General features: G+C 43.9%; 2 protein-coding genes across 2 annotated transcripts in view; both read left to right on the forward strand.

Moving 5' to 3' along the window:
- Positions 1–297: 297 nt before the first annotated feature.
- Slc9c2 (solute carrier family 9 member C2 (putative)) overlaps positions 298–23,478 on the forward strand; it is a 62,555-nt gene continuing 39,374 nt past the window's right edge. The window contains exons 1-7 of the mRNA XM_021177277.3: positions 298–402; positions 1,794–1,967; positions 3,914–4,014; positions 6,161–6,289; positions 7,501–7,666; positions 20,379–20,495; positions 21,608–21,769. Coding sequence (XP_021032936.1) covers positions 1,832–1,967; positions 3,914–4,014; positions 6,161–6,289; positions 7,501–7,666; positions 20,379–20,495; positions 21,608–21,769 — 811 coding nt within the window. The 5' untranslated portion in view covers positions 298–402; positions 1,794–1,831. The remainder of the gene's footprint in view (positions 403–1,793; positions 1,968–3,913; positions 4,015–6,160; positions 6,290–7,500; positions 7,667–20,378; positions 20,496–21,607; positions 21,770–23,478) is intronic.
- LOC147006179 (NACHT, LRR and PYD domains-containing protein 12-like) lies at positions 14,394–20,352 on the forward strand. Its single transcript, XM_085844259.1, is given in 4 exon segments — positions 14,394–14,482; positions 17,942–18,264; positions 18,267–20,033; positions 20,327–20,352. Coding segments are annotated over 4 exon segments (2,205 nt in total).

The following is a 23,478-nucleotide window of genomic DNA, read 5'->3' on the forward strand; positions in this document are numbered from 1 at the left end:
ACATCATGAAAGGCTTTTACAACCGCAAGGGTTCTGTCTATGTGGATAATCTTTGACCCTTTATGTGTTACATCAGGCAAAGGAAATCAGTTAAAAACAGTTGTAGGCGAAGGCAGAGTGTGGCCATTAAGAAGTGCATGTTTCTCTATAGCTCAATAACTTCTCTTGGATTGGAGGTGAGAATAATGAGTGCAGCCAATCAGAACAAAAGCAGGTCGGCAAGAAACCAATGGGAACAGCTTTTGCTTTGGTATCAGTTGGTGGTCCTGACCCTGGCGAACAGCACAACTCAGCGCAACTGAGCCCTGTTCTTTGGGATTTTGAAAGGCTGCGTTTTGATTTCAACTCTGAGCCAGTTTAGGCTTGGAAGAACACACCTCTGGGGAAGAACTTGGTCTTAAGGTCATTAACATGGGAACTAGGGCTTGGAGATAAGGACCGGAAGAGCTACTTGAGGGGTGGGGAGTGACTTGAAGATGTAATGGCTACCTCCTTCTTTATATTAGAATCTTTGCGACCGGTAGCAAAGAAGTATAAAGCAGGGGGCAAAGGATAAAGTCTGTTCCCGAGGCTATCTCAGACTTCAGGAAGTCTTAGGTTAAGGCTAGCTATAAGGAAAAGCGAAAATAACTCAAGTCCTTCCCAGGACCATCCCATACATTTATGTAGGCTACGCCTCACACAGGACACCAATTCAGTGGGGCTTCAGGAACGGAAGTCCAGCCTGTTGTTATGACAAGCCACGTGCCTGTTGCCAGGCTTCATGGCCCCAGGAAGAGGTACTTTTTCCTAATTCAGTCAAAGACATCACACGATCAAACCTCAAATCTTTTCAAGTCTTAAATATATATATATATATGGTTTACCCCGTCCTCACTCCAAACTGATATGATGCAATTTTCCTCAGTCTCTGAGAGAGAGAAAATAAATGAGTTTTGAAGCCGGGGTAATGGAGTGGAATCCCAGAGGGATTTGCACTTGTGGGAACTGAGGAGTGTGATGTTTGTCTTTGCTTCTTTCCTCTTAAAGATTCCACTCCACCCGCAGTGTATGATGCGCTTGTCTTGTGCCCCAGACTGTGTTTACAACCTGAATGGAAATCAAATTCTCAGGCTGGAGAGATGATGGCTCAGCGGTTAAGAGCACTGACTGTTCTTCTGAAGGTCCTGAGTTCAAATCCCAGCAACCACATGGTGGCTCACAACCATCCATAATGAGATCTGACGCCCCCTTCTGGTGTGTCTAAAAACAGCAACAGTGCCGGGCAGTGGTGGCATATGCCTTTAATCCCAGCACTTGGGAGGCAGAGGCAGGCAGATTTCTGAGTTCGAGACCAGCCTGCCTGGTTTACAGAGTGAGTTCCAGGACAGCCAGGGCTATACAGAGAAACCCTGTCTCAAAAAACAAAATCAAACAAATGAAAGAGAGAGAGAAAGAAAGAAAAGAAAAGAAAAGAAGAAAAGAAAAGAAAAGAAAAGAAAAAAAAAGAAAGTCAAAATTTCAGTCTTAGCCTTTGATCAGACACACACATGATCAGATCATCTCACCACAAGAGCAATACAATCACTGTCCACTCCTTCCTGTGTGTAGGTAGCACCATGAGGATAAGACACCAACATAAGTGTCCCTGTAAATATTCCTGGAGCATGAGGGAGAAGGAGAGGCATTGATGTGCTCAGAGTTGAGCGTGCTACCCACCTTAGATAGGTGGGGTGTAGATGAACCGGATCCCTGCAGGTCTCATGGTCTTTTTTTTCTTTTCTTTTTTTCCTTGTTCTTCCATGTCACAACAGAATAGTCTGCCATAGTGCAAGGCAGCCCTGGAAAAGCAATGTCAAACAACAGTTTTTCTTTTTGGGCAACAAAAAGTGGCAGCAAGCCTGACTTACTCTGTGGGAGGCCAGCGGATTACTTTGTGGTCCAGAAGCACTTCATAATTCTCATATGTGCCACGATTGTTTTGGGAGGTAAGTCGCTAGGCTAGCCTCTCCTCTGTCCTTAGAACCTTTTCTTATTGTAGGAGGTCACAGCGTCATCCAAAGAGTAGCCAGTGGAACCTCAAGATGGGAACGAAGGCCGTCCGCACAGCTTCATTTTTAAGGAGCTCTTGTGCATATACCCATTGCTTTACTCAGTTACACTGGCTGAGCATGAGAGGCTGGCTAGTACATTAAGAAGCACGAGACTGGCTGCCATCATGGAGCTCCTTCAGGGGGGAGGTTGGCAAACAAATAATCATGAGGCAATGTAGTGCTAAGTGTACACAGAGAGAGAATGACTGTTAGGATTCTCCAGTAACTGATGCTGCCTACATGACCAGGCCTACCCTGATCAAACTATCTGAGATAAGGGGAGACAGCTCGTCGAACAGACAAAGAAGACAAACAAACAATCCACAGTTTACGTACTCAATGTCAGTAATCTTGCGAATTATGGCTTCTTTAGCTTTCATCCTTTAATGCCAGCATTTGGGAGTCAGAGGCAGGCAGATCTCTGTTTGAGGCCAGACAGAGCGAGTTCCAAGATACCCAGGGTTATACAGAAACACCCTGCCTCAAAAAACAATTCCATTTTACTATATGTATTGGAATGTTTTTCCTGCATGTATGTCTGTGTACCATGCACATGCAGTGCCCACAGTGCCAGTAGAGGGTATGAGAGTTCCTAGAACTGTGTAGTTATGGCTACTTCTGAGTTGCAACAACTGCCAGTGCTGGGGACTGAACCTGGGTCCTCTGGGAAATCAAGTATGCTCAACCATACTTGGGATGGCTGGAGCTATCCCTCTAGCCGCCATTATGGCTTTTGGTGGGATTTCTCTTTACTCCACCCACTTTGCCTGCCTAGAAAAAAAAATTAAAGAAGGTTTTGTAAATAAAGGCCTCTGGAACATTGATCACAGATTCAGCAGGTGTACCGAATGGTATTCATAGAGATAAAGTAGCCCAGTCAATGACATTCCTATGATGAGAGTTTCTAGGTCTCTGGAAAAGAAAATTTACTTGGGAAGAACTCAAGCTGGTCTCAAAACTTTTCTGGACTCAGGAAAACTACCAAGGACTAAATATTGAAACGAATGCACGTAAAGAGTATCTTCATCTTAATATTCATCAGGGAGTGGAACTGCTTTGTCTGGGGACTTTTAACACTCAGTAATGATGTTGGTTCCTGTCAGTACCCACAGCAATCGGATGACCATGAGCTTTGATAACTCTAGATACACCCAGAGGGTGTAAAGAAATGTGGCCAAGGGCATTGCAGAAATAGTGTGAAAAACCTTCTCATCACCCAGACTTAAGCATAAGAAATATTCAATAATTCTTTACTGATTTGGTTCAAGCTCAGTCTGAGAGGCAGGAAGTACTGAATCTAGGCTGTCAGTGAGTCTTACTTTCTGTCATCGGTAGATGCTGGTAGAGTGATTCTAATATGTTCCTGGGTGCATAACTGTGAGGCGGGTGAAGCCTCAGTATTGTCCATAGACTTCTGTGAGGGATGCCCATCATATATGTACCTTATACTTCACAAACTGCATCTGTGGGCCAGTGAGCTTCAGGAAGTGAAAGCACACGACACACAAGCCTGTCCCAGAGCCCACATAAGGCATGTAGAGTCCTTGAATTTCTACACACAGACACACATCCAAATACATTTGTAATAGATAGTATTAACTCTTCACACACACTATGACTCAGAAAAAGTTGAAAATTAAATAACCAGGCTGAATGTTAATGACATTCTTTTGAAAATGTAAATAAACATCTCTTTCAGTAAGATAGATGCACACACACACAAACACACACACATACATATGTAATGGGTTACAGTATAGGTTGACACAGGTATACAATGTATACTGATTGAATAGGGGAATTACTATTTTGAAACTATAAATTATATTTTTATTTTTTAGGGTTTTCAAGGATGGTTTTAAAGAATTCTGAGGTCTTTGTCTTGATGATTCTCTCTGTGTCGGGATTTGTGACAGGGCGACTGGCTTACCATTTTGTTGAGGTATTGTATACATAATACATTAGAGAGTAAGTCAAAGGTCAAACACCTCAAAGGAGGTCCAATCCCAATATGCAAGTTTTTCTTTTTCTTTAGTCCTGGGGATCAAACTCAGGACCACACACATGCTGGGCAGAAGGACTCTATCAATTACAATCATCCCCAACCCTATGGAATTAAAAACATGTGAACAGATGTTAAAACAATTTCATACAGTGCTGAGCAATTTTGCAAAGAAAGACACGTAAGTTAGGAAAGCTTCAAATGTCTTGGAAGTGAGACAGGTCATGTGCACTGGCAGCTTCCTTGTCATTCTTCTCTAACCCTTACCCTTTCTGTCTTGTGACTCCATCTGAGCTCCTGTTCCTTTCCTTTGTGGATGTTCACTTTAAACATCTAGAGGCTTGATACAAAAGGCAGCACCTCTTTCCTCTTAAGATTTCTTTTATGTGTACGGGGTGTTTTGCCTTCATGTCTGTAGGTGCATTGCGTGCATACCTAGTACCCGTGAAAGCCCAAAGAGAGTGCCAGGTCCCCTGAAACTGAGGTTACAGACTCCAGTTAACACACAGTTAGCCTCTGTGCGTGTGTGCAGGGAACTTCACCTGGTCCTCAGTAAGAGCAGCAAGTGATCTAACTACAAGGCAATTTTTCCAGCCCCCATAGCAGTTATTTTCATGGTAAAGCATGTTTTCCTCTCTCTTCTCTCAGATTAAATATGATACATCTACCACATACAACATAGCCACAAGAAAAATACTCCTTCATTGTCTCAACTTATTAATGCCTGGTCTTAACAGCAATGCAATGTGCATTCACAATTTGTCTCCACTCAGTGTTTCAGTTTTTAAAGATGGGAGATAATAGCTATAGATATTTATCTAGGGCTGTGAAAAACCTATCAGTCTCCCCAGGTCTCACCACCCCCACTAGCTAGCATCATTTGAGAGTTTACTGTGTGCCACACATATCTTTAAGTGCTCTGTAGTAATGACTTTACCAACTCAACAATCCTTGAGTTGGACCATTCACTCTTGCAAGGTAATGATAGTGCCCACTTTACAGGTGAGGAACAGAGGCACTGAGAAGTTAAATCCTGCAGTTGTTAGATTGGAATGGTCTAGAAAACACTTTCAGAGGAGAATAATTACAGCACTTCACACCACTGCATTTTCTATTACTTTATGTACACCGTTCACCATCCATGCTCTATATAGATTATATCACTATCTAAGCATCATATATCTTTACTGACTAACTGGGGTTTTTTTTTTTTAATTTAAGCATATCTCTGCAAATCTACAATTACCTGGGCAAGAATATTTAATAGACATATTAAACTAAATATCTAATAGCCTAATTAAAATACTTTTCTGTGGATTGGATAACATTGTCTCAGGTGACACCAACGGTAAGGGATATAATTTCTACAAATGCCAATTATAGGTTATAATAATATATGTACATAATATATATGCAATGTTCATGTCAAATAACATATCAGAGAAGATCAGTTTGAAAGGAGGAAAGAATAGAAAAGAAGGGGCTGGAGAGATGGCTCAGTGGTTAAGAGCACTTGCTGCTCTTGCAGAGGGACTAGGTTCAGTTCCCAACATGGTGACTCTCAACCCTTTGTAATTCCAGTTCTAGGGGGGATCTGACACTTTCCCCTGGCCTCCTGGGGGGTACTGAAGGCATGTAGTGCATATGTACAGATGCAGCCATAACATTGGTACCTATAAAACTAAAGGAAAAGTTCTTCAAAAGGAGAGAAGATGTATTTGGGCTCCTGGTTTCATACTTTCCGGTCCTTGGTTGGTCAGCTCCACGGCTGTGGTTTGTGGGGAGATGGAGCATCATCACCATGGTGGAGGATGGGGCAGAGCAAGGCTGCTCACCTCATGACAGAGAGAGTTAGAAAGAAATGGGTCAGGACAAGATACGCACTAGAATACCACCTTAATGACCTTCCATTCAGCACCCATACCGGAAAAGCCCAAGGCCAGTATTTGCATTCTCATGATCCAAGCATCTCTCAACAGCGCCACCTGCTGGAAGCAAGCCCTCAAACAAACCTTTTCAGGGCGGGGCCCACGCTTCAAAACCACCGCAGTAACAGACTAATTTTTCCTTGCATTTGTTACTTTAGGTGCACCAAATTGTCTACCCTCTTCTAAAAACACCAAGCTTTTCACTGTATTGTTATTTTTTACCTTTAATTGTATTTATGGCTGCTTTGGATGTGGACTTTTATATAGTCAAGAACGTGTTCTGGCAGGTAAGAAAACATTTTAAAACAGCCAACCATTTCTGCTCTGTAGAACTACTAATTTGAAAGAGTTGCAGGGTGGGGCAGGGCAGGGCAGGGATGGGACTAATGTTTGCTGAGGCACCCGCCAAGTTTAAGATCCAAGTAAATGGCATCTCAGTTTTGCCTGTGAGCCACTGAGGCAGAGTTTACCGAGGGTCGGGAAACACTTGGGTCTGGGTTCTGGTCCTAACCCAGTTTCATCTTGACTGTGTCTTCTTTTCGTTGACGGGATGGTTGTTAATTACCTTTTCTCTTTTTCCTTAATTACACTTGTTGCACTATTTTATTTCTGTTTTCAGAGAACGTTTCCCCCCATTTTTGGTTTAACTGTTCTTTCTAGCATCTTGAATTAAAATCAATTGAATTGTAGCGTTTTAATGGTACTTTGCCTACGCAGGGTGTAATTTTCACCCCCTTTACCTGACCTCATGTTTTATCTTTTAGTGTTTTAATTATTACTGAATTCTAATTTTTAAAAAGCTTTTTGGGGGCGGGGACACATTCATTCTTTTGTAGTTATGTAGCCTTGGCTGACCCTGACCTTGATATGTAGACCAGTTGACCTTGAATATACAAGGTTCTGCCTGTTGGGGTAAGGCATGAGCCACCATGCCTGCAGAGTACAGGTAGTGGTGCAGTAACTAGAGACAGGCAAGTAACCTGTGGAATGCTGATTTAGAGACCTTTGGGTGCTTTGTATCCATAAACCTTGTACAATTCTATGTCACATTAAAAATGATAAAGTAATGGCGAGAGCATGACCCAGTCGGTAAGAGACTGGCTGCTCTTCCCGAGAACCTGGATTTGGTTCTCAGCACCCACACGACAGCTCACAACCATCTGTAACTTCAGTTTCAGGGGATCTGATGCCCATTTTTGGTCTTTGTAGGACCCGGTATACAGGTAGTATAAATGCCACAGATATACATACAGGTAGAACGCCTAGTCTGCAACATAAAGAAAAAAAAAAAAAAAACAAAGTTAAAAAGAATAAAATGGTGACTATGACCAACATACATTGTGTATACGTGTGAAATTCTCAATGAGCAAATTTTGAAAAAAATGTTATATTATTAAAAATAACACAGTAAAAGAAATCTGTAATACCAGATATGGGTCTTAACGCAGTCAGGTTCTCTTTGGATAGACGTAACACGGTGTGGTGACTTGGTTCACAGGTCTTGCTCACAGGACTGATTAGTTTTGGCACGGCGTTCGCCATCATTTCCTACGTGGTTCTGAAGCTCAACGGGCACTCGTGGGATTTCCAGTGCTGCATGCTCTTCAGCATCACTCTGTGCATCATAGACCCTCTTCACTCGGTGAACACGCTCAAGACGATCGGTACGCCAGGCCCCTCCCCTCGCTTTGAAGATGGGAGGCTATGCCATTTCCTCTGGGTTAGACTCTCCTTGCCTGGTTTGCGGATTCAGCAGAGTAGGGCTGAGTGCTTTATTTTCTCAAGGAGTATCAGACTCTGAGTACGCTGGTATCGAACCCTGTCCCTCAGAGGTCATGTGGGGTGGGGGAGGCATCCTAGGACTTTACATCCAGATTAAAAACCATTAAAAAAAACCAATTTCCCTTAAAACAAAAATTATAACTGTACTACCTTAGGAATAGCAATAACAGTAATAGTGATGATAAGAATAGCTCAACTGTATATTTTCAATTAATATTGTTTTAAGACCCCAAGGTAAAAAAATTAGCCAGGTCCAGGTTTTTAATAATGATGATGATGATGACGACGATGTCAGTTAATATGATCATTTTGGGTCCCCCCCCCCCCAGTGTTTATATTAAACAGCCACACTTATTTTATTCTTGAGACAGGGTTTCCCTATGTAGCTTTGGCTTACCTGAAGTTCACCATATAGACCAGGCTAGCCTTGAACTCAGAGAGCTGTCTGTTTTGGCCTTCTGAATGTGGCCTAGCAGTTGCTTTTTAGAATACAGGGTTATGAAATCCTGTCAATTTGTGTTTGTATTAGGCTGCATAGTACACCACCATAGATCATAGCTTCTGAAGTTTGGGGTCCATGCGTCTAAGTGAAAGAAGCCTAGGGGTGGTAGGCACACCACAAACTCATCAAGGCTCACTGTTCTAGAGCAACAGGAGCTCGAGTAGTTACCTTCTGAAGAAACTAAAAAACAAAACCAAAAGCAAAACTGGGCAGAGGACAAAATACAAGACAAAGAGAGTTATCCAATAGTGGACATCAGACAGTGTAGGTCAGTGGGTCTCGAGAGATGGGGAGAGGGAGGAGAGAAGGAGAGAGAGGGAAGGGAGGGAGAGACAGAGACAGACAAAGAGACACACAGAGAGACAGAAACAGAGACAGTCAGACAGACAGACAGACAGGCAGGCAGGCAGGCAGGCAGACAGACAGCATAGCCCTTGCTTTAGCTTCTCATCTGGAGAGTCTTTGGTCCTGAGATGGAGAGAACACTTAAGGTGGAGCCTGGAGGTCTCCTGAGAGTTGAGCAGCTAGCTCCAGGGCAGGAAATCTGAGAGGGGTAGGGATATCCATGTGGAGATGGGGGTAGGGAGGAGGTATGGGATGTGGAAAAGTGGGAGGGTGGACGGGAGCGGGGGAGGGGATAAAATATGGAGTGTAAAAAATAATTTAAAAAAAGAAATGATAAATACTTATGGGGATAGGTTTATTAAATTGATTTATATATTCCATAATTTTTAAAAAGGCCTGTATAGTTAAAAAAAATCCAAAAATACCACTGGGTCCCTGTTGTGTTTGTGGGTTGTTTTGTCTTCTACTGCTGGGCATGGGGTCTGTCCTTAAGTAGGGTTTGCATATCTAGTGAGACTCTCTTGGAGAAAACAAACTTTTTCCCCTTTGAAAATAGTTGGAGATAGTTTTCAAAGGAAAGGTTTGGAGTGAGGGTTCTGTCTACTTCCCCTCTCAGTGCTGGGGTTCCTTTTGGTTTAGACCTGTGGAGGTCCTGTGAATGTTGCCACCGTCTCCGTGAGTCATGGGCATGCTGGCCTTGTGTCTAGAAGGCCTTGTTTCCTTGGTGTCCTCCACCCCCGCTGACTCTTTCTCTCTTCTGCCTCTTCTTCCACAAAGTTCCCTGAGTCTGGAGGATCTGATGGTGACATCCCATTTAGGACTGAGGGCAAAGCGATTTCCAGACAGTCTAATATTGGCTCTGTCACATGGTCATCAATAATCACTCTTTCGAGGGCTTAAATGAAAGAGAACAAGCAGAGCAAAAAGAAATAAGAAATGTACAGTTTGGGGGGGGGGGAGAAGCTAGGAAATGTAATCTTGGAGCCCAGGCTTGTGCTGAAGCAGAGGCCTGATGAGAAAAGAGAGTGGAGGCCTCAGGGTGAGACCCCCATACACACACACACACCGCAGCTAATCCTGCAGTTTGTGAAAATAAAAAGTTAGAGGGATTTTTATGGTCCTAAAAGCAATGAGGAATTAAAAGCTTATGCAAGATGTAATTCAAGGAAGAGGCCAGGCTCTATTCTAACCAGGCAGCTGAAACTTGGCAGTGTTGGCCATGTGTTTCTGACTTTAGAGCCATGAAGGATACATAACTAAATGGGTTCTGGAATTGTCCTCCAAGATTAAGGAAAGCCGGGCTGGTGAGATGGCTCAGTGGGTAAGAGCACCCGACTGCTCTTCCAAAGGTCCAGAGTTCAAATCCCAGCAATCACATGGTGGCTAACAACCATCCGTAAGGAGATCTGGCGCCCCCTTCTGGAGTGTCTGAAGACAGCTACAGTGTACTTACATATAATAAAAAAAAAAAAAAAAAAAAAAAAGATTAAGGAAAGCCATGGAGGATAGGCAAGTGGCAGGGGACTCCCTGCTTGGAGTCCCTGAGAGATCTGTTGTTGGAGTCCCCAAAGTGTAAGAGGTCCCAGAGCTGTGGAATACTTGCCAAGGAGAGCTATATACAGGGAGTGGAACCAACCCAAGAGAGCAAGTGTGCTGCAGTCAGCAGTGGTGGTTCCATCTAAGCCCTTTGACATCGAGGATGGAGCTATAGGTTTCGGAGTTTGCCCTGCCAAGGTTTGGTCTGAATTTGGTCCAGTATTTCCACACTATGCCTCCATTCTGCCCTTTTGGTAATATGTAGTCGGTGTCATTGTGTGTTGGAAGCACATAATTTATGTTTATATTTTATAGGGGGTTACAATTAAGAGATTGTTTTGCATCTCAGCAGAGACCTTGGATGTTGGATATTAAACTGTGTTGAGACTGCAAAAGACTGTGGGGACTTTTGAAGTTGGACTCAAAGCAATTTTAAAAAAAATTTTGAGATGGCCATAGTATATTGGGGCCAGGGTGTGGAATGTGGTGATTTGGATGAGAAACGTCCCCTTAGGCTCATTTATTTGAATATTTGGTCCTCAGTTAGTTGGACAGTTTGGGAAGGATTAGGAGGTGTGGCTTTGTTGCAAAAGGTGTGTCACTGAGGGGAGGGTTTTGAGATTTTAAAAGCCCATGCCTTTCCCAATTATCTCTCTGCCTTGTATTTGAGGGTCAGGTGTAAGCTCTTAGTTACTGCTCCAGCCCCATGCCTGCCTGCCTGCTGCCATGCTCCCTGCCATGATGGTCATGGACTCTAACCCTCTGAAACTGTAAACCCAAGATAAACTCTTTCTTCTATAAATAGCCGTAGCCGTGTTGTCTTATCACAGCAGTAGAACAGTAACGAAGATACAGACTGACTAGAAAGGGGGAAAGGAGAAGGCCAGTTGAACATTAGCATTTATTTTTCTCTGCTTCTTGACTCAGAACAGGAAGCCCCATATAGCCCTGCTATGAATTCCTCATTGTGATGGATAATATCCTCAAACTGTGAACCATATTAACCTTTCTTTCCTTGATTCTCTTCTTTCTTTCTCTTTTTAATATGTGTGTTGGAGTGTGTGAGTATATGCATATGTAGCAAGTGTGTGCAAGTGCCTTAGGAGGCCAAGAGAAGGCTTCAGCAACTCTGAAACTGCAGCTATAGGTAGTTGTGAGCTATCCAATTTGGGTGCTGGGAAGCAAATCCAGAGAGTTACAGACAGTTGTGAGCTTCCATGTGGGTGCATTTTGAACCTGGGTCCTCTGTATGAGTGGTCAATGATCTTAACCACTGAGCCATCTCTCCAGCCTCCTTAAGTTGTTTCTTATCAGGTATTTTCAAACAACAGTGAGAAAAGTTACTGATTAAATTAATTAAAAGTGCTCCATTGTCTGGCTCTGAGCTTACCCTGTTATTCCAAAGAGCCTCATGGAACCCCTAGAGTGTCCTGCTTCCCTGTGAAGGCCTTCAGGGGACACCAGGAAAGGCCAGCTTGGAACTCACCCCTACCAATCCCTTGCCAATTGGGTCCACCTGGGGCACAGGCAGCAGTGGTGAGCTGAGTGCTACCTTCTCACTTCTATTGTCTGGATCATGCCTTCCTGAGAAGTCCTGATAGCACCAGGATCATCCAGCCCATACCGGGGCCAGCCAGATAGCTACAGAACAGTATGAGAACACAAGCCACAAGAGCCAGGCACCACCAGCCCTGGGTATACCAGGCTACAGCAAGCCCTGGGTATACTAACACAGTCAAAGCACGAGAAGATGACCTTCAATCCAAACTTACAAAGATGATAGAGGCCTTTAATTAATACATCCCTCAAAAAAGTACAGGAAAATACAATCAAACAGGTGAAGAAAATAAATAAAATTGTCCAAGAACTGAAAATGGAAATAGAAACAATAAAGAAAACATAAATTGAGGCAATCCTGGACAAGGACAACCTAGGAAAGAGAACAGGAACTACAGATGCAAACACTGTAGTATTCCAACAGAATACAGGAGATGGAAGAATCTCAGACATAGAAGATACCATAGGAATAAGTGATACATTGTTCAAAGAAAATGAAAACTAAAAAGTTCATGGTAGCCGGGCATGGTGGCGCACACCTTTAATCCCATCACTTGGGAGGCAGAGGCAGGCGGATTTCTGAGTTCGAGGCCAGCCTGGTATACAAAGTGAGTTCCAGGACAGCCAAGGCTACACAGAGAAACCCTGTCTCGGAAAAAAAAGAAAAAAGTTCATGGCACAAAGCATCCTGGAAAATTGGAAAACTATGAAAAGGCCAAACCTAAGAATAATAGAAATAGAAGGAGAAAATTCCCAGATCAAAAGCTCAGAAAATATCTTTAACAAAAATCATAGAAAACTCCAATGAAAGGGAGTAACCACACTCAAGAAAACACAAGAAATAGATAAGTCCACACCAGCAAAATCAAAAGAAGAACACACACACACACACACACACATAGTACTACCACCAACATCAGGATAACAGGAACTAACAACCATTGGTCGTGAATATCTCTTATCATCAATGGACTCAATTCCCCCAATAAAAAGACACAGGCTATCCGAGTGGATGTGTAAACAGGATCCATCACTCTGCTGCATACAAGAAACACACCTCAGCAACAAAGCTAGACATTTCCTCAGAGTAAATGGCTGGAAAAAGGTTTTCCAAGCAAGTAAACCCAAGAAATAAGCTGGAGTAGCCATTCTAATACCTAATAAAATAGACTTTCAGCTAAAATTAATCAAAAGCGATTCAGAGGGACACTTCATACTCATCAAAGGAAAAATCCAGCAAGAGGCCATCTCAATCCTGAGCATCTATGCCCCAAATGCAAGGACACCCACATTCATAAAAGAAACATTACTAAAGCTTAAATCACACATTAATAGTGGGAGACTTTGACACCCTACTCTCATCAAATGTGAGGTCACTGAGACAGAAACTGGAGAAATCTCATGCTAGCAAAGTAACAGCACAAAAGCAAAACAACAACAACAAAACCTCTGGAACAAAAAGAAGGAAACACACCCAAGAGGAGTAGATGACAGAAAATAATCAAACTCAGAGCTGGAATCAATAAATTAGAAAAAAAGAGAACAATCAAAGAATCAACAAAAATGAGAGTTGGCTCTTTGAGAAAAATCAACAAGACAGACAAATACTGGGCCAAATGAACTAAAAGGCATACAGACAGCATCCAAATGAACAAAATCAGAAATGAAAAAAGGGACATAACAACAGACCCTGAGGAAATTCAAAGAACCATATGTCTTACTTCAAAAGCCTGTACTCCACAAAATTGGAAAATCTAAATGAAATGGGTGATTTTTCTAGGCAGATATCATGTACCAAAGTTAAATTAAGGTAAGATAAAGTATATAAGTTGTCTCTAAAAAATTAGAAGCAGTCATTAAAGTCTCCCCCCCACAAAAGCTTAGGGCCAGATGGCTTTAGCATGGAATTCTACCAGACTTTCAAAGAAGAGTTAACACCAATTCTCTTCAAACTATTCCACAAAATAGAAACAGAAGGAACACTGCCAAACTCATCCTATGAGGCTACAGTCACCCTGATAGCTAAACTACACCAAAAAAAAAAGTCAACAAAGAAAGAGAATTTCAGACCAGTTTCCCTTATGAATATTGATGCAAAAATACTCAGTGAAACACTCACAAACCCAGCCCAAGAACCCATCAAAGACATCATCCAGTATGATCAAGTAGGCTTCATCCCAGGGATGCAGGAGTGGTCCAATACATGACAATCTACCAATGCAATTCACCACATAAACAAACTGAAAGGAAAAGGAAAGATGAGCAAGCCAGCGGCTCAGGCAGTAAGAGCCTGCCTCCACGGCCTGTGCTTCAGGTCCTGCTTGAGTTCCTGATCTGACTTCCCTCCATGATGGATTGTGATACTGAAATGTAAGCCAGAGGAACCTCTTCTCTCCAAATTGCTTGTAATGGCAATAGAAATCAGATCTGGACAGTAGCTTTAAATCAGCGCGTTTACACATGGCAAACCCTGCAAATTAGACTTTTTCTTTTTCTGTTTTTTTTAAAAAGAAGATCTAGAAACCTAGCCCTAACATATGCCAGACAAGAGCTCTACTTCTTAGCTACATCTCCAGCCCAGATGAGGTCCTTGTTCGTTTTGGGGAGCTGGAGTACTGACATACCATTGGACATGGGGAATACAAGAGGCTCAACTCAAACTTCGAGAAATGCAAACCACAGGGTTAGTGGAGAAACGATTTCTATGCAAAGAAATGGCCAAAGCACTTGAAGACACAACAGTGGGAACTATCCAAAAGTAATGAGAGAAAGAGACTGGGAAAAAACAAACTTTAATAAACTGTGGGACAAACACAGGGGATCCAATACATGAGTCCCTAAAGGTGGTAGACAGAGCAAAGGGGATATACATTTGAATAAATATAAAATTCTAAATTTTGTAAAAACCCCAAGGTTCAAATATCTCGAAAAATTCCCAAGCCCAAGAAAAACAAAGCTATACCACAGCAAATCAAAATAGAATCCTTTAAAATAAACTATCCAGTAAAAACAAACAGACAAACAAACCTCAATAGCCCCCAGAGGAAATGTACAGATATTTACTATATAATGTGAGTACAAGGATTAGAGAAAACTCGTTAGAAACATAAAGATGCCACCCAGAAGGCAGCACAGCAACATTTTTTTTTTTTTTTAGTGCATTAGAAGAAAAAAAAAAAACAACAAAAACCCAAACCTGTTAGGTTAGACTTGTACCTCGGAGTATTTTGAAGTGAAGATGAAATACAGGTTTTCTTAAATACTTGGAAGTTGAATGGCTTTCTCATTTGCCGACATACACCATAGAAAATGCTAAAAGAACCCGCCAGGCAGAAAGACTGTGTCAGGTGGAAGTTTAGATGTGGAATTTGATCTACCAAAGCCTCTGGCAACCGCTAACCTATTTTTGATGTCCGTGTCTGTGGGTTTGTCTGCTCTGGACATCACGTAAGTCAAACCATACAATGCAACAGTCATTCTTTATCCATTGTTAGATCCAAGTTCCTTAGCACGTGCCTGAAACTACACATAATATGGAGTCCTAGACATCCTGCTTTGCCTCATAGCTCCACATCTATGATAAAACTTAATTCATAACATAGCCTCATTAAGAAGATAAAAAGAGTGTCTAATGACAAACAAGAAAAGTATAACAATATGTTCTAATTAGTTACTTAAATCTTATGAGTTGTTTATTTCTGCAGTCTTTCATTTTCTACATTGGGATCGCAGTTGGCCTCAGAGGACTAGACCGATGGAGAGTGGGGTCACAGTTACCACAGGACAGTGTGCGTGGCTTTTGTGACTGGCTTCTTCCACTTATAAGGTTCTCAAGGTCCTTCTTGCTGTAATTAGAGCAGCATTTAGTTCCTTTCTGGGGGCAGGGGAATAGTGTCCTGCTAGACTAGGGGAGCAACCTCCTGCATACATGTACTCATTAGCTGACAAGCACCTACTTGTGAACAACTCTGAACATTCATGAACAAACATCCACGGAATATACTCCCTGGGTTATAGTTTACATCTCTCTCTGTCTCTCTGTCTCTGTCTCTTTCTCCCTTGAGATAGGGTTTCTCTATGTAGTTCTGAGTATTCTGGAACTCACTGTGTAGACCAGGCTGGCCTCACATTCACAGTGATCCTCCTGCCTCTGCTTCCCAGTTCTGGGATTCAAGGCATGCATGCCAGTGTCCGGCTATTTTGCACTTTTCTAAAATGAGCTTCTTCTGGACTCTGCTGTTTCTTCAAGCTAAATGCGGTGTCTTGAGCTTTGTCTCATTCAGAAGCTTTAAAATGTTTATGGCAGGGTGGATAGATGGCTCAGCAGCTAAAGCATTTGTGTAATGTCAATAGTTCTGATCCTGCAGCACCTACTTCAAAGCCAGGTAGACTTGGTGGGTTACCTACAATCCTAGTGTGGTGGCAGCAGAGACAAAGACTCCCTGGAGCCAGCTGACGAGCCAGACGAGCCCAAACAGCGATGCTTTGGGATCAGCGAGAGACCTAAGTGATGGGGAGCGTGACTGAGGAAAGTAGTTAATATCAACCCCATGCCTCCCTCACATGTGTGACTGCATAAAGGCAACCAGACACAGGTATATGCAAGCATAAGGTAAAAGGAAAGGAGCAAACATTTGAGGCAGTGGGTATCAAAAGGTTGGCTTTAGTTGTCATCTCAATGATTGCCTACATAAATGAATTGATAGAGCAAAACTCAGCTAGATGGTGCTGACCCACTATAATAGTTGCCACTGTGGGCGGCACTATTCCCTAGGCAGGGAATCTTGGCCTGTGTAAGTTTAGAGAGAGAGCTGAGTACAAGTAAGTCTGAACTCGTGGATTTCTCTCTGCCTTTGATAGTGTATGTGAAGTGACTAGCTGTTCTAAATGCCTAGTGTCTCAGCATCCCTGCTAGGATGGACTATAACCCGGAACTGTGAACCAAAGAAAACCCTTTTTCTGGTAATTTGCTTTTATCATATAAGTTTTTGGTTTTTGTTTTTGTTTTTTTTTTCATAGCAGCAGAAGTGAAAGCAGGACAGGGCAGTACCAGGGTGCTTCTGTTATATCCTTTGCCACTGAAAAGTCAGAAGGCAGAATAGGAAACTTAAAAAGTGTTAGCTGGCTCCTCCTTCCTCCTCCTCCTTCCTCCTCCTCCTCCTCCTCCTCCTCCTCCTCCTCCTCCTCCTCCTCCTCCTCCTCCTCCTCCTCCTCCTCCTTCTTCTTCTTCTTCTTCTTCTTCTTCTTCTTCTTCTTCTTCTTCTTCTTCTTCTTCCAGGGTTTCTCTGTGTAGCCCTGGCTGTCCTGGAACTGGAACTCACTCTGTAGATCAGGGTGACCTCGAACTCATAAATCTGCCAGCTTTTGCCTCCCAAGTGCTGGGATTAGAGGCGTACGCTACCACTGCCTGGCTGGAAGTGCATTATTACAGGAGAAGAGGGTGCATAACCAAAACCAAGCAGAGTTCCAGGCTACTGGATCAGTCCCTGCACTTGACTGCTTCAGCAGCAGTCCCAGCTCCAAATGCTTCAGCAATCAGAAGGGATACGCTAGAAGCATGAGAAAGAAAGAAAGAAGAATATAAGCTTCATACTGTTGAGCAAGTCCCAAAATAAACATGAATAAACTGTCATACACGAGTTTTAAATACAGAGAAGCCTAGAGTGCGGTCTTGGAAGTTGGATTCAGATGTACGGGAGGGCTGGATAGCAATGGCTGAGGGTGAATGGGCAGTGCATGTGAGTCAGTTGGGAGAGTGATTGCCTAATATGTGCAAAGCCTTGAGTTCAACTCCCAGCACTGGATAAACCTGTCCTGGTTTTGCACACCTGTAGCCTCCCCCAGCCTTGAGGCTGATTCAGACCTCGCTGTCAGAGTATGAGACCACCTGGGGTGGAGCCTTCCGACCTAGATGGCTCTATTGTTCTGTCACCTGCAGCTGCTCTTCTCCAAGATACTGCTACCTGCTGAGAGGTCCTGAGACATTCTGGAGACAGCATCAGGCAGATCGCCTACAGACTGGCAGATAGATCACCTACAGGCTGGCGACAGGCATCAAGAATGGATTGGCGGGGGCCTCCCCCCTTTATAAGCACAGACTCTTAGAAAACTTGGGGGCCTTGAACAGAAACATGGCTTGGCCTTCATTATTTCTCTCGTCATTCTCTTCCATACAGCTCCTGCCTCCCACTCAGGAACCCAGTTAGTGTGGCCACAGGTGGCTACACACACCCAGTAGGAGAATTAGAAGTTCAAGGTCATCTGAGTTACATACTACAGCCAGGGATGGCCTCCATGGACTGTCTACCTACCTGGAAGAACTCGAGACTGGGGAACTGAAGAAATTCAAATTATTCCTGGGGATTGCAGAGGACCCGAGCCATGACAAGATTCCCTGGGGACGAATGGAGAAGGCTGGTCCTCTGGAAATGGCTCAGCTGATGGTGGCCCACATGGGGACAAGGGAGGCTTGGCTTCTGGCTCTCAGCACCTTTCAGAGGATCCACAGGAAGGACCTGTGGGAGCGAGGACAGGGAGAAGACCTGTCACTCCAAATAATGGTCTATGCCTTTTCGAGAGCCAATCAGCGTGCCCTTTGGATGTCTCTCCCGATGCTCCAAGAAAAGATCTCCAGACAACCTACAAAGACTATGTCCGAAGGAAATTCCGGCTAATGGAAGACCGCAATGCACGATTAGGCGAATGTGTGAACCTGAGCAATCGTTACACTCGGCTTCTCCTAGTAAAGGAACACTCAAATCCTATCTGGACACAGCAGAAATTTGTAGATATAGAGTGGGAACGCTCCAGAACCAGGCGTTACCAGACTAGTCCTATCCAAATGGAGACCCTCTTTGAGCCAGACGAAGAACGCCCCGAGCCACCACACACAGTGGTATTACAAGGGGCAGCGGGGATGGGGAAGTCCATGCTGGCCCACAAAGTGATGTTGGACTGGGCCGATGGGAGGCTCTTCCAAGGCCGGTTTGATTATGTCTTCTATATCAGCTGCAGGGAGTTGAATAGAAGCCACACCCAGTGCAGTGTACAAGACCTCATCTCCAGCTGCTGGCCGGAGCATGGTATATCCCTTGAAGACCTCATGCAGGCTCCTGACCGTCTCCTATTCATCATTGATGGCTTCGATAAACTCCATCCTTCTTTCCATGATGCTCGGGGTCCCTGGTGCCTCTGCTGGGAGGAGAAACAACCTACCGAACTCCTCCTCGGAAGTCTGATTCGGAGGTTGCTTCTGCCCCAGGTCTCTCTGCTCATCACCACACGACCCTGTGCACTGGAGAAGCTGCACGGCTTGCTAGAACACCCTAGGCACGTGGAGATCCTGGGCTTCTCCGAGGCAGCTAGGAAGGAATATTTCTACAGATATTTCCACAACACTGGACAAGCAAGCCGGGTGTTAAGCTTCTTGATGGACTATGAGCCCCTCTTTACCATGTGTTTTGTTCCCATGGTGTCCTGGGTGGTCTGCACCTGCCTAAAGCAGCAGCTGGAAAGTGGGGAGCTTTTAAGACAAACACCTAGGACCACCACAGCGGTTTATATGTTCTACCTTTTGAGCCTGATGCAGCCCAAGCCAGGGACTCCAACCTTCAAAGTCCCAGCCAACCAGAGAGGCCTGGTCTCTCTGGCTGCAGAGGGCCTCTGGAACCAGAAGATTCTATTTGATGAACAGGATCTTGGGAAACACGGCCTAGATGGAGCAGATGTGTCCACTTTCCTCAACGTGAACATATTCCAGAAGGGTATCAAATGTGAGAAATTCTACAGCTTCATCCACCTGAGTTTCCAGGAATTCTTCGCAGCCATGTACTGTGCACTGCATGGCAGAGAGGCGGTGAGGAGAACGCTGGCTGAGTATGGCTTCTCGGAAAGGAACTTCTTGGCCCTCACGGTCCACTTTCTGTTTGGCCTCCTCAACGAAGAGATGAGATGCTACCTTGAGAGGAATCTCGGCTGGAGCATCTCCCCTCAGGTGAAGGAGGAAGTGTTGGCATGGATCCAAAACAAGGCTGGAAGCGAAGGCTCCACCCTGCAGCATGGCTCCCTGGAGCTACTCAGTTGCTTGTATGAGATCCAGGAGGGGGACTTCATCCAGCAGGCCCTGAGCTACTTTCAAGTGGTTGTAGTCAGAAACATCTCAACAAAGATGGAGCACATGGTCTGCTTGTTTTGTGCACGGCACTGCAGCAGTACAGAGGTGCTTCATTTGTATGGGAGCGCTTATAGTACAGGCATGGAGGATGGCCCACCAGACCCTTCAGGAGTCCAGACTCAGTCCACATGCTTGGGTTGGAGAGGTGGCTCAGCGATTAAGAGCACTGACTGCTCTTCCAGAGGTCATGAGTTCAATTCCCATCAACCACATGGTGACTCACAACCATGTAGGAGATCTGACGCCCTCTTCAGGCAGGCACAGGTATATGCAGCAGAGCACTCAGACATGAAATAAATACAATTTTAAAAAAAGAAAAAAAAGAAAGTGTTAGCTGGAATTGTCTCAGACCCATGCCCGTTACAATGGTCTTCTTTTTCTGTTTTTTCCCCCCGTCACGTTCTATCTCTTCTCTGCTTTCTACGTGAGAGCATCATTTCCACGCTCGACATTAAATGACATCCTGTTTTTCCTTTCTCAGGTATTTCTAAGATGTACACGGATATCATCAGAGGGGAGTCGTTGATCATTTGTAGTTTCACATGCATTTTCTTTGGAATTTTTCGAGGTCACTCAACTGACACGTCCATGTTCAGAGGTAAGATCATTGGTGTTCTGTCTGTATACTTCCTAAGATTACTGTTGAAACGAAAGTGCATTTGTCTCTTCATCTTTCTCTATACATTGCTCTCTGATCAATTAAAATGAGAAGTGAGGTAAACAAGAAAATATAACCATATTTGCATTTTAGTGATTGCTGAAATGCCAAGTGTGTGTTGGATTGATCTGTAATAGGCAAGCTGGGGTATATGGGAGGGATGGAAAGAGGAAAGGGAAGGAGGAAATGATATAATTTTACAATCTCAAAAGAAAAAGAAAGAAAAGAAATAATTAAAAAGACCCATCTCTTGTCCCTCAGCATGCATACACACATGGACAATTGCATCATCCAGTCCAGGTTATCCCTCTAGCTGGGATCAGCATGTATCTCAGTTGGTGGATGCTAAGAGTTGTGCGTGGTCTTAGATCTGAGGGTGAAGGCAAACAACTAATGCAGTATTGGTAAAACAATCCTAGAGGGACAACAGCCAGATTTGTGTGGCTAATGGTGCCTGGGATGCAGAATACATTCCCCTGACGGGTTTCTAGATGTTTCGTTAGTAGCTAGAGAAGAATGGCAGGAATCAGCACAGCGTGAGGGGGAGACATGAGCCCTGGGGACACATTTGCGGTAGCTGCAAGAGGGGGTAGGGAGAACCAAAAGCATAAGGAAGTGTTGGTGGAAATCGGGTAGATAATTTTAAAATGGCTTATTAGCACACATTCATCATGTAACGGGCTTTGTTATGCTTTCATGATGTGTTTCAATCGTATCCACTTCTGTTAGTCTCTCCTGTCTCTTTCCCCACACTCCTTGTTCATCTCTGCAGTCAGCCCTCCTGTCTAATGCCTTTCTGTGTGTGACCTAAGGAGTTTCATTGGGATTGTTTACCAGAGTGTAAATGGGGGCTCGCTTACATCCCTGGGGAAGTCTACATTAAGTAGATTTATCAGACTCTCACAGGGCACTCTGCCTGGGGAAGAATAGGCCCCCTGTTTACAAACCAAAGTGCAGTCAGTAAAAAACCAAAACAACACAGACAAGCCAAAACCCAGATGGTTAACTCACGTTTTTCTTTCTCCCTTTTCTCTCCTTTCTTTTATGTTTAGAGTTACACATAATCATCGGACTCAGCTTTGATATCTTTGGAAGCACCGTATGTGGCTATTGGTGTACGAGAGTCATTCAGATTATATTGACCGACCTGTTTAGCAACACACTGACGAACGTTGTTCTCTGTTTCTCACTGGTGTACATGACGTTTTACCTTGGTAAGGCAAACAAACACAAGAACTGCCATCCTACTGGAGAGCCTGGCAGTCCTGGTTTGCCCTGCTCCTTTTCCCTGCTTCATGTCTTCCTCCTCTCTGTTACCACCCCCGCCCCTTTGTGTTTTGCCATATCACCTCTCTGTCAGATCTAGTTCTCTCCTGGCCTCTTATTATAACCTCTTGTCTTTGCGCTCCTATGTCTGGGTACTCTTAGCCCTTTGAGTACCCTTTCTCTAACCCTACAGTAAGTCCATGGCAGTGCCCTAGAAGCGGAATTGACATGGAGTTGTTTCTGTTTGGACTCTTGAGCTGCTCACCCCATAAAATGGGAAAAGTTGGCGAAGAAGTTCCCGAGGGCTTTCCAAGCTCGTCATCCTTCACTCACTAAACTAAAAGGTCCTTTCAAATAGCGATCTTTTCTTGAATCTAGAAGGTGGGAAACGAGAGTGGGGAGATCAAGAGTGCTTGTGTCTGGAAGAGAAGCTGGGGCATCGGGTAAATTGCAGGAGTAACTGTACCCAGCCCCAGTGGGCCTTCCGTTAGTTCAGTTTTGTAAAATTGGGTCTTGAGGTGTTTCAGTTCCCAGGAACCATATTAACTATGACCAAACTGCTTTTGCTCCCCTCATACAGTGGAGCAAAATGAAGATCTCAGCTGTCTTTTACACCTCTAGCTATGGAAAGGCAGTTTTCTTTTTCCTGTAGATATATCGCCACCTAGTGGTTGCTTACTGCCCTGAGCCAGTCAAACTAGCGAAAACGTTCACGGAATGCGCGTTTCCTTCAGCGTTATTTCTTTGCTCCTTTGTGAAAGTTTTGTGGATGCCTTACTTCATTCTTTCCACCTCCCGACCAGACTGTGAGTCTCTTGAGTATGAGTGGTGCTCATAGTCAGCTCTTCACTCGATTAGTTTTTCCTCCTTTCAGCCAAGCTTAGAGTTGGTCAAATCCCCGACAGTAATTTAATACGTGCTGATGGAATGAACCAACATTCCCTCTCAGTGTGTTTTTGAGTAGACAGAATCCAGATATACTCCGTCAATCAGCAACGTTGGGAAATACTTAGCTTCTCTAAGCTTGTCTCTTCTTCTATACAATCGGTCTAATAATACTCCATTTGTGTAAGGCACTGCATGCATTAATGAAGCTTGCTATGCTTGTGAGCCCCTTGTGTACACAGCTCCTCCCACCTCCTTCTGAGTGACAGTTGTTCCTGGAGGGGGGCGGGGCGTGTCTTTCTCCCCAATCCCAGACACTTGTTTTTGAGCCTTTGCCAGCTCCCTACTGGGTTCAAGACAGGGTGGCTCATGAATGCTGGTTCATTTCTTCTTCCTAATAGGAATGGAGGTGTTTGCAGCCAATGCTTGGTGCCCCCTTAGACAGATTAAATGGATGATAGCCGGGGGCAGAGTGCCAGGACCGGGTCGCAGCAGAAGGCGTTTCAGCCTCCCTTTCACGTTAGAGGATTCCCATCCCCCACACACACACACGTTTTCAAGTTGGGATGGGACTCTCACATAATTAACAATACAAGTTCCTTATTTTCACTTATCAATATAACCAAAAATGTTCCGTCAGTTTGGTTCAAGTCATTGAAACACAAACATTTGATAAAAATGTGTGAAACACAAACATTTGATTAAAACGTGTTTAAAACTCAGCAAGAATATATATGATAATATATAAACCAAGATTATATATATCAGACAA

The sequence above is a fragment of the Mus caroli genome, unplaced genomic scaffold (assembly GCF_978045245.1).
Source record: "Mus caroli unplaced genomic scaffold, Mus_caroli_1 scaffold_1, whole genome shotgun sequence".
Classification (NCBI taxonomy): Eukaryota; Metazoa; Chordata; class Mammalia; order Rodentia; family Muridae; genus Mus; species Mus caroli.